At 44.1% G+C, this 24,178-nt stretch overlaps 1 protein-coding gene across 1 annotated transcript in view; it reads right to left on the reverse strand.

Annotated features, from left to right (window-relative positions):
• The window catches only part of RAPGEF2 (Rap guanine nucleotide exchange factor 2), a 226,347-nt gene that overhangs the window by 22,364 nt on the left and 179,805 nt on the right, over positions 1 to 24,178 (reverse strand). Inside the window, 6 exon segments of the mRNA XM_042469076.1 lie at positions 617 to 857; positions 9,656 to 9,813; positions 19,619 to 19,865; positions 20,635 to 20,743; positions 20,852 to 21,055; positions 21,160 to 21,267. Of these exon segments, the coding sequence (XP_042325010.1) occupies positions 617 to 857; positions 9,656 to 9,813; positions 19,619 to 19,865; positions 20,635 to 20,743; positions 20,852 to 21,055; positions 21,160 to 21,267 (1,067 nt within the window).

Here is a 24,178-nt window from a genome sequence, read left to right on the forward strand (position 1 = left end):
CCACAGGCAGTCACCCCACAGCTCTGGTTGTGGGAGACATTGGCAGATGGAGGAATCCTGTCTTGGCTGCCCACCCCAAGAGCAAAGACAAGAACAGGACAGCCACCCTGGGAATCCCCAAACTTGAAGAAAGGGGAAGAGAAAAATGCCCCTGGCAGGTAATGCCAGATGGTGAGTCCTCCCTCCTCCCCATGATCAGAATGTGCAAGCCTGGGAAAATGCCCCTGGGGAGGGGTGGTGGATGGAGAAGCAGCAGTGGCATCAGGTGGGGAGGGGTGCTATTGTCCACCTTCCCACTCCTGGCCCAGCTGCCTGGCACACTGCTGCCCAACTTGCCTTCCCTTTCCACCCCCTGCCTTGGGCTTCCTTCTGCCATGGGTGCTACTAGCACCTTCCTTTTCCACTCTCACCAGCAGCCTAGCCACATTTGGATGGAGCTGTCGGGAAACAGCAGCACCCCACCAGTGGCCTCAGTGGACAGAGGCACTCTAGCTGACAGATATGATCTTGTGATGGACAGTGAGCAACCACCCCACTGGTTGTAACCTCTCTCCAATTGTGTCACCTGGTGCTTTCTGAATCCCCCGAAGCCCTCTAGTGACATTATTGCTCTTACCTTCCACTAAGCTGTATTCTATCAGCCAGCTTAGAGAGCTGATCTGGAAGCCTCCGCTGTTTGATTACACCCTCTGGAGTGACTGAGACTTCACATAAAGAATATGCATCAGCGGTAGTAGTTAAAGCAAACTCTCGGATTGCTTGAATGACCACTTCCTTTGCAGTCGTGTCCTTACTGATCATAATGTAGCGGCTTTGCTGATCTGCTTTAAAAACCCTTAGAACCTGATCTGGTAAATCTGGAAGAAAAAAACACCCCATGTTGTAATAGGCAAAGACTAACAATTTTTGTTTTTCCGATAGTACAACTGCAATTGGAATGCACACACACTTTTGTTGCATTCTTCATCTTCCTGATAAATTGTTCTTGCATGGATGCTATTCACTAACCTCCTTTTAGTACATTATAGTTTTTTTGGTCTAAGAACAGAAAACACTTCCAAGCAAGAAAAAAGTAGAATAAATGTACTGACTTTGATTAACATATCTTTGGCGGGTTAGAGACTGCCACTTTGCGGCGGTCTTCCGCCGCCGCCGCTTGCTCCATGAGGGAGCCGCAGCAGCCACACTGCGCAGCTCCCGCGCTGAGCAAAAATGGAGTTCCTTCTTGCGGCGCCTCTATGATGTCGCGAGGCACCGCTGGCGCATTCGCGACGTCATAGACACTGTGACACGTCTGGACGCTATGCGTCCAATACGTAAACATGGCGGCCCCCATGTGGAAGGGGCGCCGCCATGTTGTACATATGGAATACGTACTAGGGTTAGGGGGGTGCGGAAGCACCGCCCCTTCCTAACCCTAATACGTATTCCATACGTATTTTTTGGCGGTCTGTAACCCGCCTTTATAGTCTGCTACAAACTTTCACCTAATAGATAATGATTAGTGCAATCTACTTTGACACATACAGTGCGCCTGCGTCATACGTGGACACACCACACGCAGCTTTCAGCATACACTGAAAGCCGCGAGGAAGCCCATGGGAGTGCGTGGGGCAGCACGTCCCATTAAGGCTAATGGGGCATGCGCCCATGGTAAGCGCGCGCTATGGCACCATGCACGAGCCCCATTATTTTTTATGCGGGGGTCCGGAACGGATCCCCCTCGTAAAAAAAGGAGCACTGTACTAAATGTATTCAGCTGCAGCAATAAACCATACATTACTGTTACATGAACAAGGCTTGGGTTTATTGCTCATCCCTATCCTCCTTTAATCCAGAGTCTGTTTTTATTCAACTTTGGTTCACCAGTATATGTGTTAATTCAAACATACAGTGGGTCCTCGCCTTATGCGGGGATCCGTTCTGGATCCCTCCGCGTAAGGCGACTTCCGCCCATGCTCAAGCTCCATTGGAAACAATGGGGCTCGTGCACGGCGGCGTGGCGGCGTGGCAGCGCGCGGGGCGCAATGGGCGCGCCGCCCCACGCGCGCCCCACGCGTGCCCCGCGGCTTGAGTGCGTATGCTCAAGCCGCGTATGACGCGGGCGCGCTGTATTATGCCTTCTTATAAGTACAGTGTGCCTGCGTCATAAGCAGGCGCGCTATACACGTTTCTCAGCATATTCTGAAAGCTGCAAGGGGGTGCGTGGGGTGCAAGGGGCAGCATGTCCCATTGTCATTAATGGGGCATGTGCCCATGGCGTGTGCTCCCGCACCATCACATGCATTAGCCCCATTCAGTTAAATGGGGCTTGAGCATGCGCGGTATTTGCATTATGCGGAGGAGTCTGTTTTACTGAAACTGGAACAACCAAATTTTATACCTCTTTATGAGGTTTTTTCTCTAAGCCCCAATTACACATACATTTTATTTGTGACAACCATACATGTATTATAACTATCAAATTACAATCTTACAAAAATTATTAAAAACTTTTAAAACTTTTAAAATCATAGTTGGCTCTATAATATATAAAACAATAAACATTTAAATTAAAATTTTAAATTACAAAAATGTTTAATATTAAGCACATCTCAATGTTGCATAATCCATTCAAATTAGCACAAATATATTTATCACAGATTCCCACATAGGCTATTGTCCTTGAAATCTGATCTATGTTTAGCTGCTTCCACATGAATTTGGCAATATTAAACATAACAGACTTTGCTGTACTGAATAGCAAATAAGTGATTTTTCTCCAGATCATTTCCATTGGCTACTGGTTCTAAACTTCTCTTCAGAATTTTATCCCTTGGGGTTTTATATATTCTACAATGTAGCATATAGTATATGATGTCTTCGATATCCCCAATTCCATATGTGCAAACATGCTGTTCATGGGAATCATTTTATATTTCCGTTCAATGAAATTGGTTTTCATTGTTTGAAATTGTAGGACTATAAAAGCCATGTGAAGAAGAGGTTGAGTAATTTTTCAATAACTATTTCTCCTCTTCAAAATGTATCTTTACAAAGGGGAAACAAGAAGAGAATTTTTAAACTCTAGTAACATAATATCAAGCAAAGCATAATATTTTTTCATCCTTTCTTTAATAAGTTTCCTATTATGGTATCTATCAAAAGATTTTAGAACTGCAATAAATATACCTTTGGTTTACCATAGCTTTGGTTTCAGGACACTCCCTCCGCCGCATACCTAAGCTTGTCAGTCTAAACCCATTTGTATGATTCGCGGAGACCACGAAGAAGAAGGACAGGTTGCTTACCTGTAACAGTATTTCTTCGAGTGGTCATCTGCGAATACATACAAATCCCACCCGTCCATCCCCTCAGTGTCCTGCTCTCATTGGCTCTTTCCATCGCCTGCTTGGCGGAAAAATTGTGGAACGGGGGAAAAGAGCGGGAAGGCAGGGGCCTTATAATGGGTGGGCGGAGTTACCGCCAAAAAGTTTCTATATGTTGCAAAGTAAACTTTGCCCAGTGATTCCAGTAGGTTCCGAGCAGCACTGCGCAGGCGCAGTGAAACCCATTTGTATGTATTCGCAGATGACCACGAAGAAGAAGAAGGTTGATCAGATTCTATTTGACTGTGAATACTTGTTAAATTTGTTGTTACATCTTGAGTATCATTTTGATCAGCCCAGATTTTCTGGTTTATTTAATCACTTTGCAGACATATGTCTAAAAGACTAAATCACAAAATTTTCAGATTATTAATAATTACTAAGCCCCAATTAATATGAATTATAGTTCAGCATTTAAAGTAATGCTAAACCGTGACTAACTGAAGACTTATTCATCTTATAGTAATCCCAAAAATGAACAATCAGGGAAGGTGAATGAAGAAGGTTGTGGTTCATACATGGAATGATCAACTAAAACATACTCTTACGTTCAAAAAGAGACATTAGACATGGTTGCACTTAAGGCTAAACCATGATTTAGCATTATATGCATGGGCACATGCTTAGTCTGAAAGAGACCGCCTCTTCCCCTGCAGCCTGGAAAAAAACTCAACTGCATTCAGTTTGTGGTCAAGTATGAACCAAACAAGCCTGCTTCTCTGGTGTTAAACAAGAGCTAAGTCACTTCTAGTGGCCAGTGCTACACAACCATACTTCTTCCCCAAGAGGACTCAAAAGACTGGTTGTAAATACAGTTCCACTCCCAGCTAGCCAGGAAGAAGGGTAAAGCGGGATGAAAACTCTAGACTGCATCCTATTATTCTCTCAGATAGAAAGGTTGTAAAAGTCAAATGTTAATGTACTGTTCGTCAGTTAGGAATCTATTTTCATGTGTGAATGCAAATTCTACCCCTGCCCTTTACCTATATGCATGCCTACGAACAGAGGAGAGGGAGGGAGGGAGGGAGAGAAGTGGATCCAAGCTGCTTGGAAGCAGACTTTTTGCATGGTTCAGCTGTCCTAGAAATGCTCAAGTGAGAAAATAATTTTCATTTCATGTTATGATGAGTTCTTACAGCAGAATATGTGGTCTAAAACACACTGCAGAAATAATCCAAATTGAGACTGGTTTAACAGCCTTGGCTTAGTGTTAGGGAATCCTGGGAATTGTAGTTTGTTGTGGGACCAGAGCTCTCTGACAGAGGCGGCTAAATATCTCACGAAACTACAGTTCCCAGAATTCCCTAGCACTGAGCCAGGGCAGTTCAAGCCATCTCAAACTGGATTATTTCTGCAGTGTTTTGGACCTGTACCTGTCCAAAACATTGCCTTAAAAAACTACTTACAATTCTTTGGACTTACTCTAAATAGCCCAAGATTTTCCTCCTATCCTCCTTCTTAACTGTCCAGCTCTCAGATCCATACATGGCAATATAGGGAATACAATGGCTTGTATGATTATAACTTTTGTGTTCAGTTGTATATCCTTGCATTTTAGGACCTTCTCTAGTTCTTTTATAGCTGTCCTTCCCATTCTTAATCTTCTGATTTCATGGCTGCAGTCCCCATTTCTATCAATGTTTGATCCCAGACATGAGAATCATTGATTACCAATTTATGGTACCTGAATCTTATGAAAAAAATGACATTTCTCACATACAGTATTGCATGGTGCATCCAGAGTGCTGGTATTCAGTCACACATATATGACATGGTTGGAACCATAAGCCATAATTTGTTTAATATGCTAGAGTTTACCAGTGCATCTGCTTTTAAAAATTGTCATTTCTTACATACAGTACCTATATAAATGATGAAACACTAGGATGCAGTGATGTGATCCAGGATTTTCATCTGGTATTTCAACTCTTACCAGCAGCTTCTTTTATTTTAAATAAATAAATTGGAGGCTGATAAACCAATAGTAGGAGCTTTATTCGTGTCTTGAGAAAGATGTGAATTAGCCATTAATGGGTACTTTTTTATTGCCAATTGGTAAATTGGAGGTGATGGGTGGAAATCAACCACAAAAGGTACACAATTGCCCCCATTTTGTTGTTGTTGGTGGTTTGTTTGTTTTTATTTTTATTTTTTGTAGAAGAGATATTTCCAGTGAATACAGCAGCCTAATGGAAGTTGTTCTCATTGGTGAGAGATATATTCCCTCTTCAAATCAAGTTGCGTTTTAGGTTTGGGATTCTTTCTTGGTAAATAGCATCATTGCCACAAATAGGTTTAATCCTGAGCAGCAATCACATATAGCTTTTTTATATTGTTGGGATGGGAGAATTCTAGATTACATATGAACATCAGTTGGTTTACAAAACAGATCTGTAACAAGCTTGCTATCCCTGATGGTTAGCAAAACACCAAAGCTATCTCTCATTTTCAAACGTCTTACTGTAGACAACTTTAATAGCAGGAAGAAGACGGTGTAATTTGTAAAGTATTCAAAAATTTATCTGTCATTGATCCACAGCGTGACGATATCATCAGTAATTCCACCATAGTTAGTTAATGTTTAGATTCTCCAAGAGTTGTGTGCTCTAGTTTATCCATTATTATAGGGCCAAGCATGTGCCTTCTATTTGAAGGTAATGCTTTTTGTTAAAAAAAAAAAAGATCATCTGTTGCCATATTAAGTAGGTTATTCTTTTTAAAATATTGTATGTGTTATCAGTGTTGATATCTGCAGTGATGTCTTTGTTAAAAACATTAGAAGTTTTTACATCATTTAATTATCAATGCCCTTCAGAAATGTACTCAGCAGTTTTAAACTGACACTAATTAATTGCTCCCTATTTTTGTAGGTTTAATAACAATGTACATTAGCATCTGCAGATGTCTCAATGCTGTTTGTTTTTATTTGAAAGACTGTCATAGCCCAGTAAAGTTTTTTGGTTATATGTGTTGCTCTTACTCTAAAATAAAAATTATAGTACAGTGGGCCCACCACATTGGTGGGCTAGCAATCCGCAGATTTGAGTGTTTGAGGCTTGCAACATCCCATATTATTCAATAGTGGTATGTACATATGCCCACAATGATGCAGACATGTGCATGTAGCTGCCCACTGAATGATATGGGATGCAGCCATCTGCATTTCCTCCCATCTGCAGACTGCCATTTTGGTAAAGCTTGGAATAAGGAATTTGGAGTGAGTGCATAATTAGATGTCTGCTCCTTGCATGAGTGTGGATAGAACTGAATTCCCATGGACAGGAAGGGTCCAATGTACTAGAAATAGAGCATGCAAGTAATCCCTAGTATAAGGCACAAATACAAACAAACAAAAACAAACAAACATCTTAATTTATATACCGCTTCATACCGAATAAACAGTGTCTAAGTGGTTTACAACTGTAAGCTAATTGCCCCCAACAATCTGGGTACGCAGTCATCTAATTATGCACTCAACCCAAACTCCTTATTCCAAGCTTTACCAAAATGGCAAAATCCTAAAACCAATCTATTTTACCAGCTGAACTGAAACTGAAAACTTTGCCCAGGTATTCTTATTTTCTGGGTATTCTTATGTGATTGAGAACAGTAGGCTGCATGAAGACCAATTTCAGCCTTCTTGCAATTTTCTGTACTGATAAATAAACCTGATCACACAATCAGCACCCCATCTCTACAATAATACAAAAGGGATAAAACCATCTCTTACTTCTTTTATTCCTTGCCACTACTCACTTTCTGTACTTTTAAGTTCTTCCCGCACTTCTATAGACATATTAGGCAACAGGCCTCCCTGGAAGAAAATTAACCATCCATTAAGAAGCCAAGCCCTCCCTCCAGTCCATCTCCCCTGATCCAGGCCTCGGAGGTAGAGAAGAACTGCTGGCCCTCATCCCCTTCCCCACCATCACTCCCTTCTCCTTTTGTGTCGTGTCTTTTTAGATTGTAAGCCTGAGGGCAGGGAACCGTCCAATTAAAAAGATTTATGTACAGCGCTGTGTAAATTTACAGCGCTTTATAAATAAAGGATAATAATAATAATAATAATAATAATAATAATAATAATTTTACGTTAGAACACTGATTTAATAATACTATTATTATTAAAATAACTCATTTTTGTCATTTCTCATCACTTCCCCCTCAGTTCCAGATGCATCATAACTCTTCCCACAACTTTGCTGTGATATTTAAAAATCATAGATTATGATATCATTGAAATCTGGTGTCCCAGCAGATTTCATGTAAGATTAACATGGAATGGAATACACTTGCAGATGTGTCCATTTATTTATGTCTTAATGAAATGATATAAAAGAAATAAATGTTAAGTCTTCAGAACACTAATTTATGGAGACCACTCTGCCTGCACGGTGTATTGCTTCTCAAACTCAGCAAAGGAAAATTTAACATCTACTAAACTACTTTAGATAAAATGTCAGCATAAAGATCACTGGAAATATCTACATGAATACACAAATGAATATCGAGGCAGCAACCCAGTCTCAGGTTTAGAAAGCTAATCTGCCAGTAAAGTGATAAACGTGTGTGTGCACATGCGTGTGTTTGTGTGTGTTAAAATTTGAAGTAGTATTTTTCAGTTTACAGGAATAACCTACTGCAGATTGAAGAGACTGTTTCTCTTGTTATAAACACCCCAACGTTAGAACACTGATTTAAAAATCTACCTAATTTGGCTAGCAATTTTAACTGTCTCCCTGAGCTCTACTCTACTCCTCCAAGCTACATGGAACAGTAATTTTGAAAAGCTTATTTCTTTCTGCTCTACTACATTCCATTTCCTGAATGTCTCCCAGATCTCCATGTTTAGCCTGATCTAACGCAATAACAAAACAATTTAAACTGTACACTTTCTGAAGTTTAATGTACATGCTGCAGCTAGAGATTAGAGCCCAACGTTCCATATGTCTTAAGGAAATATTGTAGGTTAACATAAAAATGAGAATATGAAGCCTATTTGAAAACAAACATCACTTACAAAAAGTCAGCCAAATGTATATGAATACGTAGTCAGCATCAAAACAACACCACATATATATTTCCCTGCTTCATATGCTGTTCCCTAGCTTTTGACATTGAAGCTTTCTGTTTTTGAGCATCTCTTCCCATTCATCTCCCATTTTATATAACTCACATATATTACAATACCCAGTATCTGTGTCTCCTTATCAGTCAGTTAACTATATCCTAACCACTATGCACCCTACTCTCTACTGGCCAAACTATTTTCATATCCTATCAGTTATGCCTTATGGCATACCTTTTCCAACAAACCCATTACTGAATCAACTTAACCTTGTTTTTTTCTGTTCTTCCACTACTATCTCATTCTAGAGGCTATTACATCAAACAGCTACCATGTAGTGAGTAACATGTGATGGATATGATGTATCCCATATAACCTAAGTAAGTGTGAATGCAAAACAAGTATGGCACATTCTACTGTCTGTCACAACTGATGAACAAATGTATTAGCTTTTTTTCAACAGCTTAAATTAAAATACTGAGAAAGGATTTAAATATAAAATATATTTGCATATACAAAATCTGGAAACATAAATAAGTGCTACCAAATGGAACAACATCCATTTAAAATTGCACATCATATTTGGGTAGATGTCAGTTTAAGCTGCCTTTTTCTCAGCTATACGTTTCAATAGCCACTACTGTCATTATAAAAGGAGAAATGTCACATTATTTGCAACCGAGTACAGGTTGAGTACCTCTTATCCATAATGCCTGGGAACAGAAATGTTTTGTATTTAACATTTTACATTTTTGGAATACCTGTACTTGCATATACATAATATATGATGCACAACCCAGGTGGCATAAGACATACAGTATTCGCAAGGCTGGCAGTAGACACAAGAGACATGAACCTGGAGACAGACACAACTGGAGAGAGAATTACAAAACGAGAAATGGTAGGAATCCTGCTAGTTCACAAATCCTTGAATGTCTCTCCAGCCTGGCATCTCATTCGTTTGCTACTTGTGTTTTGTATGAGACACAAGACTGGAGAGAGACTTAGGATCTGAGAAATGAATGAGCAAGAGCTGTCACTGCTGCTTTGCAGGTAGAAGTAGGCAACTAGTGGCATAAAATTTCAGTTTTTCGAGGATTTTGGATTTCCTGAATAGAGATGCTCAACCTGTACAAGGTGCATCTGTCTTTCATACTTCAGTTTTTGCATCCAATCACAAGATGGACCTAAACAGTGGCAATGAGAACCTGATGCTCACCTGGTGTTGTGTTGAAATCTAAGATGCGATGATGTGACTGCAGTAAGTCAGGATTGCTTGAAGATAGTGTTCCACTGACTGGTAAAGCAGGAGGAATATGCTTGGTCTGCCTCAACCCTACAATGCTGTCATCCTGAGACTGTCCAATTCCAATATCACTATATTTGTGAAAAAATGCAAAATACATTCAGAGTTTTTATACTATTTATAGCAGGGCTGAAAAATATGTGAATGTCCTGATGTTCTTGCACGCTAACTCTCACAGTCCCCAAACATGGTGGCAGGAGCTGATGGAATTTGGAATTCAATATCGTCTAAAAGGTGATGGGTCTGCCCTGAGCTATAGAAAGTAACTTTACTTACTTTACATGGAAGTCACACACCTATACTTATTTATATCAACAAACATTGCAGATATTTGTAACAATAAGCATAGTTTTGGTAAATGGACTAACAGGAAGACTTAATAAAGCCATATTCTATAGAATGGTTACAAGTGAACAGCATCATTACACTCAGATATGATGCTGCTGCTGCTGTAAAGCTCAGCAATTTTGTAATCAAGATATAGAACAACATTGGATTTTCTAAGGGGAAAAAAAAGCATCTTTCATCTCTTTGCACCATTTCCATGCACATTTAATTCTTACTCAGAAACATTGGGTTTACTTTTCAAGTTACGCTGTAGAACTGCATGGAAACAATTACATGTATACCTCAGCTAACAAAGCTTCTGACAATGAAGCTTCTCTTACAAAGTTTTTTGATACCTGCCCAGCCCCCATTTTCTTTTCTCTTCTCTTCTCTCTTGTCTCTGTAGCTAGTAGTTCTTTAGCAGTACAGTACTGACATTCAGAGGAGGGTGAAAAGAGGCTGGCAAAATAAGGAATTTCAGTCTTGGGTTGGATCAATCTGTTTACAATAAACAATGCAATAAATCCTGAGCTGGGAAAGAATGGGATTTTGTTCAAACAGATCTTACTGCAGGAGTGTGTGCATGCTTACAATAAGCAAGATAAACAGCAGTTGCTTCCATAATCCTTTACACAGCATGACAAAACAGCAAAATAGAGAGAAAGGAAGAGAGCAGATAAACTTGCCTCATAAATTATGCCAGCATATTATTATTTTTAAATAAAGCTTAGATTTGGCCACAAAGTGATGGCTGGAGAAAGAAAGAAAAAATCTCTCAAGCATTTTCTAAGAAGCTTTCAAGTGTTTTCTGGATTACATAGGCAAGATTTACCTGACCTGGTTGTTACATTTCACATGTACACATTGTTTAGCTTTGAATAAAAAGTTTGCTGAAACACATTGGACTGCTTTTCTTTCTTTTCTTCTTTCTTTCTTTCTTTCATTCATTCATTCTTTCTTTTTTGGTGGTGTAGGAACCTATCCCTATTCTTTCTGTTTTATTTCTGGTACCAATTTTTTTGTTAAAGAAGTACAGTGGTGCCTCGGGTTACGAAATTAATTCGTTCCGCGGCCGCTTTCGTAACCCGAAAAGCCTTCGTAAGCCGAATTGCCATAGGCGCTAATGGGGAAAAGCCGCGATTCCGTGCGAAAAAGCCGAAAAAAGCACCAAAAGTTTTTTCGTAACCCGAAAAAACATTCGTAACCCGGAACAATAATTCCCTATGGGATTTTTTCGTATCCTGAAAATTTCGTAACCTGGGTATTTCGTATCCCGAGGTACCACTGTAAGGCCCAAGAACACACTTTGTTAACTGAGGTATAACTATACAGCCTTATTAAATAATTGTTATATTTCTAGCACAGTGAATCTTAAACCATTAGAACACTTTACATAGCTAGTGGTTTTATCTTCAGAATTAATCATAGTATAACACCTAAGATCACACAAAAATTCCTCCTGCAGAATTAACTAACTACAAATGTGTTACAGTCATCCCTTCCCTTACACGGGGGATACGTTCGCCCCCCCTCCCCGGTAAGGGAAAAAACATGGATGCTCAAGCCCCATTCAAATGGGAGTGCACATCATTGTTTTCTTCTGCCACGCGGCTCCCTTCCTTCCGGCACAGCTTCCAGTGTATGCTGGAAGCCATGTATAACACGGGGGCGCACTGTATTTCCAGATACTCTGAGGTGTTAAAAACCGCCGCTTTGTGGCGGTCTACAGGCGCTGCTCTTTGCTCCGCGAGGGAGTCGCAGCATACAAACTGCGCAAATCCCTCGCGGAGCAAAAAAGAAGCTCCAAAATGGAGCTTCTTCCTGTGGCGCCATTATGACGTCGCGAGGCGCCCATGGCACACACGTGACGTCATAACCGCTGCGACCTGTCTGGACGCTATGCTTCCAAGACATAAACATGGCGGTGGCCGTGTGGAACGGCCGCTGCCATTTGTCACGGACTAAGTCCGTGATAGGGAAAGGGGCATCTAGAAGAGACGTCCCCTTTTTAAAATGGGACGTCCTGAGGACGTCCGAAATGGCGGTCTATAACCCGCATCTTAAAATGTACTGCAAATAATTTTAATTCTGAAGAAGGACAGGTTGCTTACCTGTAACGGTATTTCTTCGAGTGGTCATCTGCGAATACATACAAATGGGTTTCACTGCGCCTGCGCATTGCTGCTCGGAACCTACTGGAATCACTGGGCAGAGTTAACTCTGCAACATTTTGAAACTTTTTGGCGGTAACTCCGCCCACCCGTTATAAGGCCCCTGCCTTCCCGCTCTTTTCCCCAGTTCCGCAATTTTTCCGCCAAGCAGGCGATGGAAAGAGCCAATGCGAGCAGGACACTGAGGGGACGGACGGGTGGGATTTGTATGTATTCGCAGATGACCACTCGAAGAAATACCGTTACAGGTAAGCAACCTGTCCTCCTTCTTCGTGGTCTCTGCGAATCATACAAATGGGTTTAGACTGACAAGCTAAGGTATGCGGCGGAGGGAGTGTCCTGAGACCAAAGCTATGGTGAACCAAAGGTATATTTATTACAAATAAAACACCTTGAACCATAAAGAGTCAGTCTTTTTGTCCATGCACAGATCAAATAGCAATAACGTTGCTAAACCTGAGGAGGGAACAGAGGTCATGCAAGACCGATCCCATAGGACTTGTGCAAACCAACCTTCAACAAAATGTAAACAGTGTCAACTGTACAAGAGTAATAGACACAAAACATCAGTAGTGCAATCAATGGAACCATGAAACCAACACAGCCCTCCCGAAAGCTGCGTCTCGGATGGCCCTGGTGTCCAACCTATAGTGCTTAATAAAAGTCAGAGGTTGGGACCAGACAGCAGCCTTGCAGACATCCTCCAAAGGAATCCCCGACAGGAATGCAGAGGATGCTGCCATTGACCTTGTGGAGTGGGACCGAACCCTGCCAGGGAGAGGCTTGCCTAACAGTTCATAGCAGAGGTGGATGGTACCAGCCACCCATTTGGACAACCTCTGCACAGACACAGGCAACCCTTTCTTCGGTTCCGAGTAGCATTGGAAAAGTCTCTCGGACCGACTTGAGGCAGCAGTTCTGTCCAGGTAAAATGCCAGTGCTCTCCTGACATCAAGAGAGTGCAGGCGTCGCTCCGCATCCGACGTCGGGTTGGATGCGAGAGTGGGCAACACAATGTCCTGGCACATGTGGAAAGCAGACACAACCTTTGGCAAGAAGGTGATGTCCGTACGGAGGACCACTTTGTCCTTGTGGAACCTCAGGAATGGCTGGTCCCTCCGTAAAGCACAGAGTTCGCCCGCACGGCGGGCAGAGGTGATGGCCACAAGAAAGGCGGTTTTCCAAGTCAATAGTCTCAAGTCCGCTGTGGCCATCGGTTCAAAGGGCTTGGATTGGAGAGCGGACAGTACCGACTCCAAGCTCCAAGCCGGCGTTGGTACCGACACAGGAGGATACAGGTTGGCACAACCCTTCAGGAACCCCTTCACCAAGGGGTCTTTGAAGAAAGAAACCCTCCCCCCGAACTGGTATTTGGCACAAATGGCAGACAGGTAGCATTTGATGGATGTGAGGGACAGCCCTCCATCCAAAAGTGCCATCAAAAACTCCAGCACCACTGGAGTGGACACCTGTGCAGGAGACAAGCCCTTTTGATCAAGGAAGAGGCAAAATCTCTTCCATTTCAGGGCATAAGAGCGCTGGGTGGAAGGTTTCCTCGCAGCCAGGATCACCGTCTTCACTGCCTCCGGCAGGGCAGTCAGGGCTGTATCCTCCAGGCTACCAGCGGCAGGCTCTCGATGTCGGGGTGGAGAATTCGTCCGTCCTGGATCGACAGCAGGTCCGGACGAGGGTCGAGACGGAGGAAGCATCTCCTGGAGCGGTGGAGAAGGGATGTGAACCACGGCTGTCTCGGCCACCACGGGGTGATCAAGATCGCATGCGAGCGGTCTGTTGTCATCTTGGACACCACTCTGATGATGAGAGGGAACGGAGGGAAGGCGTAGAGGAGCTCCCCCGTCCAGAGGAAAGCGAATGCGTCTCCGAGGGATCCGTCTAATCGCTTCCTGGAGCAGAACTGGGGACAGTGGCTGTTCCACCTGGTTGCGAAGAGGTCGATCCGGGGGGTTCCCCACCGATCGAAGAGGTCGCTGACCGTCTCGGGATGGAGCCTCCACTCGTGGCACACCGAAGGAGATCTGCTGAGGCGATCTGCCAGCTCGTTGTCCTCCCCGGGAAGGTGAATCGCCTGGAGGAGGACGCGCCTCTGGATGCACCAGTCCCAGATGCGGAGCGTGAGGTCGAGCAGGGTCCTGGATCTGGTACCACCTTGTTTGTTGATGTAGTACATCACAGTGGTGTTGTCCGTCCTCAGGAGGACCACTCTTCCTGCGACAGCAAACTCGAACGCCCTCAAAGCCTTCTCCACTGCGAGCATCTCCAAAGCGTTGATGTGGAAGAGCTTGTCTTGTGCGGACCACCTGTCTTTGACGACAAGGTCAAGCAGGTGGGCGCCCCATCCCTCCAGGGATGCATCGGTTGTCAGAGTCAGTTGTGCCTGGGGCTGATGAAAAGGCATCCCGGTGCAGACGTTGGAGCTGTCTAGCCACCATCTGAGGGAAGCGGCCACCGGTCTCGGTACCGTGAGCCACTTTGAAGGAGGGTCCTCCAACGGAGAGAAGACGGAGAGGAACCAGGATTGGAGCGGCCGAAGACGAAGTCTTGCCCAGGGGGTGACGAATGTCGTCGATGCCATGTGGCCCAGGGCGACTTGGACGTCTCTGGCTCTCACCCTTCTGTGGGAGCTGCATGGCCTGAGGGACGTTGTCAGGGCCTGAAACCGATCCGGAGGGAGGAAGGCTAAGCAGTTTTCGGAGTCGAGGATGGCCCCGATGAACTTGACCTGCCTGGTCGGTGTGAAGTGGGACTTTTCCCTGTTGACGACCAGCCCGAGGGAGTCCAAGAGGTGCAAGGCGAATGAGACTGCCTCCTGCAGCTCGCCTTGGGATTCGGCTGCAAACAGCCAGTCGTCCAGGTAGGGAAAGACCATGAAGCCCTTCTGATGAAGGTATGCCACCACCGGTGCCTTGCACTTTGTGAAGACTCGTGGAGCCGTGGCCAAGCCGAAAGGAAGCACGTTGTAGTGGTACGAGTCGGAGCCGACAGCGAAGGCGAGGAATCTCCGGTGGGACTCTCGGATCCCGATGTGGAAGTAGGCGTCCTTCAGGTCGACGGTCGCGAACCACAGGCCCTGGTGAAGCAGAGGCAGAATGGAAGTCAAGGTTACCATTCGAAAGCGACGGTAGTCCAGGAACAAGTTCAATTGTCTCAAGTCCAGGATGGGCCTGATGCCCCCATCCGCTTTTGGTACCGTGAAGTACCTGGAGAAAAAGGCCCGAGGACATTGATCGGGCGGCAAAGGGGAGATTGCCCCTTTACCAAGCAAGGTGCGCACTTCGTCGAGAAGGGTGTCCGAAGGGGGAGTGGACATGACGGCTCCAGTTGGAGGGAGCTCTTGGAACTCGAGGGCATAAACCCTACGGACAATGTTGAGAACCCACAAGTCCGATGTTATAGAGGCCCAGGTGTTAACATAGGGCCTCAAAATGTCCAGGAAGAAGAGGGGTGAAGGAGAGACGAAGCGCGCTGCGTCCCTTCAGGCTCTCTTCTTCCCCTGGTCGGTGTCCTGCCGGCGGGACTTGCGGTACCGAGGCGGGAAGTTGCGACGGCCAGAAGAGGAGGAAGACTGCGAGGGGAAGCGGTGTCTCTGGGAGCCCTGCTGCTGGGACTGCCGATCCCGGGGGAAGGTCCCCTGTGACTGACCTTGCGGCTGCCACGGGCGCTGACGCTTCCAGTACGGAGAAGCCGGTGCTGAGGACATGCCGTGCTTCTTCGCCGCCGCCTTCATCCTGAACTTGCGGTTCAGCGGTTGTCGGTCTCGGCGTGGAAGAGCCCGGTCCCGTCGAGCGGCATGTCCTCGATGGCCGCCCTGACCGTAGGGTTGAGGTCGGAGGCCCTCAACCAGGCGTGGCGTCGAAGTGCCATGGATGCTGACATGGCCCTCCCTGAGCAGTCCGCCACATTCCTGGAAGTGGTGATGAGCCAGCTTCCAATGGAATGGGCTTCGTCCCTGATCTCCACCAGCTGCCTCTGGATGTCATCTGGGACGTCCGGGACGAGGGGGGAGATCCGTTCCATGAGGGTCTGGATGTAGGCCCCCATGCAGGCGGTGTAGTTGGCAGCCTTGACGCCAAGAGCCGATGCCGAGTAGGCCTTCTTGGCCAGTCCGTCCACCTTCTTTGCCTCCCGGTCGACAGGGGAGGTGGCCTGCTTCGGGACGAAGCTGTGTTGGGCTCCCTCGACGATGGCAGAGTTCGGCCTGGGGTGGTCGGCCAACCAAGGGCAACTCGCCGGGGCGACCCTATAGAGCGACTCCACCTTGCGGGAGGGCGCCGACAGGGTGGCCGGAGAGTCCCAGGACCTCTTCACGATGGTCTGGAGAGAGGGAAGGAGAGGCAGGCACGGCGGAGTAGGCACCCATCCGTGCACCCGACGCTCAACTGGGTCCTCGGCGACGTCTTCCGCGGAAGCGAGCTCGATGTCGAGGGCCCTCGCCATCTTGACGACGTGTTCGGTGAAGGACCGGACGTCGTCCGAAGGGGAAGACAGCTCAGGGTTGTGCATCCTCTGGGGGGAGGCTGGGTCCGAGAGAACATCCTCGTCCGAGGGTGCCTCAGAAGGAAGCAGCGGCTTGTCCTCGGAGTCCAGGTCGGAGGAGAGAGGGTCCGTCACTCGAACCTGGGATCTCGGGCGGGTTGGAGCGAGGTCAGCTGAAGACCGGGAGCGTCTGCGAGATGGAGACGGCGACCTCTCGTAGACCGATACTGTCGGGACCGATCTGGATGGGGTGGCCCGGTCTATGGGACGGGGGTTCAGCCTGGTGAACTCCCTCAAAGCTCTGTCCTCCGAAACCGACACGTAGTACCGGCGCGACTGCGTGTCGAAGAAGAGGTCGGGGACGTCCTGGCCGCGGGGCTGGTCTTCCTCGTCGTCGGTTGCCGGGTGGGAGGGCGACCGGTGCTCCGGGGAGCGAGGAAGAACGGTGTCGTCCGTCCCGTGGACAAAGTCCATGGTCGACAGAGGCAGTGGAGTGTCCGGCACCGGGGTCCCCCGGTCTACCGGCGTCGGCTCCGGGTCGCGGGGAGCTGCCGAAACCGAAGCGCGGGCCTTTTTGGAAGGGGAGCGCTTCTTCTCCTTCGCCTCCGGTGGATCGGTGGCGGGCCGCTCCTTGGAGGGCTTGGATTTTTTAGGGGCAGGATCACGACCGGACTTGTCGTGGTGCCTCTTCTTCCCAGGCTTGGGAAGCTCCTCCGTTGGGAAGAACGGGTTGTCCGGGAGGTCCAAGAGGACAGCAGCCGCTGCCGACGACGAAGGCCTTGGGGACTTCGATCCTTCCACAGGCCCAGCCAGGTCCTTAGGCTTCGCATGGCGCGATTCCTTGGATGCCTTGGAGGATGAAGGCGATACGAGGTGGACCTCCGGCTCGGTGGCCTTCTTCGGACGCGAGCCCTCCGATCCCTTCTTCGGTTTGGAGGTCGGCCCGATACCCTCAGTCCCTGACGACTTGTGGGGGCGCTTGGAGGGTTTGTCGGTGGCACTGGGCGGTTTGGAGCCACGGGTCACATCGGAGGTGGTGGAAGGGGTCCCGGCCGGGACACACACCACGCTGGGAACGGCGGCTCTCCCAGATCCAACGCTGGACACACTGGCCCGAGAAGATGAGGCGGGGGGCGCCGAAGGCGGGACAGAAGACGACCGCGAACCTCCCTCTTGCACCTTCCCCAGGGCGATTGCCAAAGTGAGCCGGGACTCACGGTTTTTCTGGGCCTGGGAGGAGAGGGATCTACAGAGCAGGCAGGCCTTGGTGTCGTGGTCCTTGCCCAGGCACAGCAGACAGGAGGAGTGCGGGTCCTGGACGGGCACCTTGCCCCCGCAAATGTCGCACTTCTTGAAAGGCGCAGGCATTTCCAAAGTCGTCAAAGCCAGTGGGAGAATCCGTAAACGAGGTCAACAGTCCGAAAGTCCGAAGTTACCAGGGGCGGGAGACAAAGAATGGTCAAGATACAATCGAGGTCAAAAGCGAAAGTGATTCCAAGCAAGCAAAGCAAGCGGAAGTTCCCTGAAGCAGCTAGCGCGGCGGAAAAAAGGAACTGGGGAAAAGAGCGGGAAGGCAGGGGCTTTATAACGGGTGGGCGGAGTTACCGCCAAAAAGTTTCAAAATGTTGCAGAGTTAACTCTGCCCAGTGATTCCAGTAGGTTCCGAGCAGCACTGCGCAGGCGCAGTGAAACCCATTTGTATGATTCGCAGAGACCACGAAGAAGAAATCACAGTATTTTGAAGATCAACAGAACATTTGTAAAATATCTTGAAAATGCTAAGCAAAATCAGGTATACAAATCTCAATCAATTATTTTTTTTTAAAAAAAAGGTTTTGACAACTACCATTTAAGAAATCCAAATATCAATTAAAATAAGAAACAGCAACGTTACCAGCCATCATTTTTTCTATCTTAGTAATTAAATGTGGCAAAGGTATATCTGAAAACCATCCTTCTGTTTCTAAACTTTCATTTAATTATTTAAGAATCAGTCAAAAAAGGTGCATTATTATAATCTGTTCTCAGCTACCTCTTTACGCATCCTATCAATAAGTAAATGGAACTAATCAGCACATACCAGACTGTATATGAAAACCAAAGAAAGAACTACATTCTATATATACTGAGCAGGCAATGGCAACAAATCAGTATGGTTATGGCTACAATCCAGAAAGCAACTCTGAGACCCAAAACAAAACAAGAGCCTGGCAACGGAGGTTTTGTAACTTTACACTTGAACAGTAGCCTTAACATTGTAAAAAGCAGCAGCATCCAATGTACTATATAAGGCTTTGAATATGTACAATCTGTCATACAGGTCTCTGGACTGTGGCCTACAAGGATCAGTGCGATATACTATTCTATATAACCACAAGGATCATACTAGCTGAAGACAAATATTTTTTCTCACCCTTACCTAAACAGCTCCCTGAACAAAACCCATCAAAATGCATGGAGAAAGAAAAGGGGAAATATAATATGAAATCATATAGTCAATAAGACTGATAGACAGGAAAATGCATATGATGTATATGACTGAACACACAATATAGCAAAAATATGAATATTTGGTTCAATAGATAAAGAAGGATTAAATGTAAAAGCTATGGAGGATAATTACAGGTATGCTCAATTACCTTTAATGACTAAAACCACATCAGTGCAAATGGTCACATATCAATACAGAACAGAAAAGTGGGCTCCAAAATATTAAAAAGGTTGCTCTAGCAGAACTTGTCTGCCGCTATTGAGTCATCCTCCTCCTTTGTGTTAAAATGATACACAACAGTGTGCTACTTTCAACTTCCATGAGTCATATATCTAAGCTAATAACTATGTATGACTCAGATGAAAACTGTACAGTGCTGTATGCCACACTTACTTGTATGGTTTTTGAGGCAGGATACTGATGCGGGTTTTGTCTAGTATCTTCTTTAGCTTATTTCGCCCACCAACAGTATTGGCTTTGCTTTTCTTAGTTACTTTTTCCAATCCTATCACCTGTTCTACATCAACAGCAAGATCTGGGATGGAGTATCGGCTTGCTTTTTTAATATCACCAATTTTAGGTAGATGAGGAGCACCATTTCTTTTGTCTTCAAATAACCTTGTCAGAAGTTCCTTAAAAACTGCAAAGCAAGACAAAAGATGGAAAACATAGAAATAATAAACAGAAAAGAAATTACTATATTCAGATATAAAGTATTGTTAATGGCATTCAAATATGAACATGATTTGACTTCTGATACAATGCTACTGTTTGCTAAATTCTCCAAATTTACTCTTAAAGCACAGAATAAACTCCTTATAATCTCATTTTTCCTCTACATTATAAGAGTTTAGAAGAATGAATGCTGCTAAAACCAAGCCAGTTTTAATTCTGAGATTTGAACAGAAATTGCCTTCCATCACGTGATGAAGTACAGTGGTGCTATGGTGGCAGTGATGAGCCAAAATACAAAGGTCACAAAAGTTATCTCACTATGTTAGCAGGAAAGCTGCAAACTACTGTAGCCTGTAAGGAATGAGTTTCAATAAGTCCTTTTTTTCTACCTCTTGTTCCTCCTCGTTCCCGCATTGCTAAGAGAAGATGAAAGAAACCTCTGCCCATGAAACTACTCCTATACCTTTAAGGGAAAAAGTGCTCATGAGTCTTTTGTTGTAAGTTATTACTTTACTGAATTCTGCAGACAAGACTGAGAGACTAAGGAGGAAGCTAACAGCTAATGCCACCACTAGTTCTGGATTTATGTTAGAAGACAGAAGTGGACTGCTGTATAGGTAGCCTGAGGGCTTGAGACAGCTGTACCACAGTCGCCATATTGGGCTTTATTTCAACATAGCTTGAAAACTATAGTTTGAATAAAAATGACACTGAATGTATGCTTTATAACTTACCAAATAGGTTGGTTTTCACAGTGATAGATAAATGTGTATTATTTCGAAGAATTTCCATGGCCTTTGATAGCTGAATATTTTCAAAGTTTTGGCCATTCACCTCCAATATCTAGGAGGGAAAAAATGAGATAACATAACTTGTTCTGTTCCTCTTTTCATTTAATTCTCACAATTACTATTGTTTCAAAAATAAACAATCTGAATTTAGATTACAAACCTGATCACCACGTTTCAAGCCTGCTTCAGTGGCTTTGCTACCTGAATCGACACTGTCAACAAAGATTCCAAATCCCTTTTCAGATCCTCCCAACAATATGAAAGGCAAAGGGGCTTCCCGAGATGGCTTTGTTAAAGTTATCATCCTTCGTTTAGCTTTAGCAGCACATGCAATATTTAGCAGCCTCAGGTGTCCACCCATTTTCTGCAAAAGGAAGAAAAAGAAAATAAATCTAGAACCATTAAATCCACATAAAATTGGCCTGCACGTAGCATTACAAGTCTTTTCTCCTTGGTTAATATTCATACCTCTCTTTCCAAATTGTTCTCAAATTCCTCCAAAAAACGAGTCATTGCAGAATCTCCCTCAAAATCATTGAAGTGATTGTTCACCCACAACAATACTACCCGTGTAACCTGTAGGAAAATTATAAAATTATGGTAGATCCTTCACATAAACAAACATACATACATACATACATACATAAACATTTTCATCTGGCTTAATATTTTATGCATGATCATATAGATCTCTCCACTGATCAAGTAACCTAACATTTTTCCAGCAACAAATTGGTTCTAAAAATAAAGTTTCACAGTTGCTCAAAATGTATCTCCAATTTCTTTTCAGAAAATAGAAAAATGGTATACATTTCACCAAATGTAAAGCACACGTGTAAATGGAAAATTCTGCCACAGTTCTTTTAGTAACCTATACTGAAATGGTAGTACAGGTTGAGCCTCTCTAATCTGAAATTCCAAAATTTGGAATGCTACAAAATCTGAAATGTTTGGCTCTACAACACAAGTAATGTAGTATGTACATTTGTAAGGTCGAAGAGGGATGTGAGTCTGGATATAGAGGAAGGTGGAAATGGATAGTTGGATGGCTCCCCAAAGATCACCTAACAGTAATCAGGTCCCTTATATAAAATAAAATGGTGCAGTATTTGCAGGCTGCAGTGACACAGAAATGAGATTTCAAAAAACTGCTTTTTAAAAAATGCACAAAAAATACAGTGAACTTTCCAAGGACTGCAGTGACAGTGCGAGGAGACAAGTGGCACCAGAAGCTGGTAGTCTCAACAACAGCCTCCACACTGATGAGCAACCCAAAATCCAGCCTGATCTCTCCAACTACCTTTCTCTGCAGCCTGCAACTAATGAACCATTTTTATTTTATGAAAGGGACCTGATTTTGAAATATTTGCCAGCTGCCCACTGCTGCTTAACTGATGAATGACCTGAAGTGAGTGTCAGGACAGCTTCCTGGAGATCTCTTGTACAGTAACCAGGACCGCTGTATACAATAAAATGGTGCAGGATTTGGTGGCTGGAGACAGCAAGTTAGATTTCAGGCTGCCCATGTGTGCAGATCCCACTGTTTCTACCAAGGATGGGTGTTCACCAGCCTCTGGTGTCAATTGTCTCTCCCACCACTGTCCCAGTTCACTCTTTTTGTCATGCATTTTTTTAAAGCAGGCTTTTGAAATCTCCTCATGTCTCTCTCTCTCTCTGTGGCCTGCAAATACTTTACTTATATAAAATATTTGAATACTGTATAGAAGATTTCCGGGGATCCCTCCAGCTTCTGCTTTTAAGATGGCAGCAGTTGTGGTGCTCTTGGCTATTTGTTTGCAAGGGAGAAGTAGGCAGCTAGCAACTATTCCAAAATAAAAAAAAATATATCAAAAATCTGAAATCTGAAATACTCCAATTCCCAAGCATTTTGGATAAGGGAGACTCAATCAGAAGAATACTTAAATTGCTTAGTTTTTTTTTACTATTACTTAGCATCCTTTTCAATATCCAACAGCCATCAACCTCAAAGAACAAGTCTTAAGCATATTATAGAGGTTTGAAGGATTAGTTTTCTTGGTCATTTTAAATATATTTTTCTAAATAATATATGTTCCTAAATAATATTTTTTTCTAAAATGATTTTAAATTGTGATTTTTAAATTAATTTTAAATGTAGATTGTTTTAATATGTGTACACCTTGTTCGTTCTTTTAACTGATGTGTGTTTTAACCAATGTCTTTTAAACTAATGTTTATTAATTGTTGTTTCCCACCTCAGTCTGATAATGATGATGATTAAATACAATTTTAAAGCATTTACTTTACCCTTCCAACATTGAATGATCTACTACTTAACAGGTTTTTTTTTAAATTTTCCTTAACATAAAATTGTGAATACCTACTACTTTGCTGAAGTCGAAGGCTTCACATCAGATGACCGGCATCCAAAGTTTTTTGTGAGTTTTTCAGGCTATGTGGCTGTTACTAGAAGAGTTTCTTCCTGGCGTTTCGCCAGCCACCGATCCTGGCAACGTCCGGAAGAAACTCTTCTAGAACATGGCCACAGCCTGAAAAACCCACCAAAAACTTACTTTGCTAACTTTGCATCTGCCAACCCAGGAAATAGTGCAAGAAGTGTTTTCTAAAGGAGCAAGCTTCAAATTGTTAACAGTTTTACAAAAAATAATAGTCTTTTAAAAATGGGGGGGGGGGAGGCGGCAAGGAGGGTTTGGTTGTTTAAAATGCCTGACAACATTGTCAGATTTTATATGTTCTTGTAATATGCTTTTCAGTTATGCTACTTTAGTTCAAAGTAGAGACCTTGCTCTTGCTGTGTCAGCAAACTAACTCACTACCAATAGCCACTAATCATTATATAGCTATTAATAATGTGTAGCTAATACAACTGTCACTTCTATGCATTTGTAAAATACCAAATTAATTCCAGTCTTTGCAAACAATGACCTAAATTTAAAAAATCCAGAAACAGATGTCAATGTAAAAACAAATTCTTAAAATGCACCGTTAGGGCCTGACAGGATAGAGCATTTTCAAGAAAAAGCCCAGTTTCTTGAAATACCTCTAAGCTGAATGTAACTGCCTACTTAACATTAAGGTTTCCTAACAGCAGATTTCTAAAACATATATGTGGAATATAGAGCATGTACATTGTTTCCTTAAAGTACAATGAAGAAAGATGAGGGGGGGGGGACACAAGATTTCCCATTCTGTAGGGATGGTTGTATGGCCATGTGCTAAAAAGAATAGCAGAACAACAACAACAACAGCAAAACCCCACACAATTTGGGGCAAAAATAAAGCTCAGCACAGCACTTTATCTTTGAATTATTTGTTGCTTCCTCACACTTTGAACCTATTATACATCTAATTAACACAAGATTTCCCATTCTGTAGTGATGGTTGTATGGCCTTGTGTTAAAATGAATAGCAGAACTATAATCATCATCATCATCATCATCATCATCATCATCATCATCATCATCATCATCATCATCATCCCCCCACA

The sequence above is a fragment of the Sceloporus undulatus genome, chromosome 5, assembly GCF_019175285.1.
Source record: "Sceloporus undulatus isolate JIND9_A2432 ecotype Alabama chromosome 5, SceUnd_v1.1, whole genome shotgun sequence".
NCBI classification, from domain to species: domain Eukaryota; kingdom Metazoa; phylum Chordata; class Lepidosauria; order Squamata; family Phrynosomatidae; genus Sceloporus; species Sceloporus undulatus.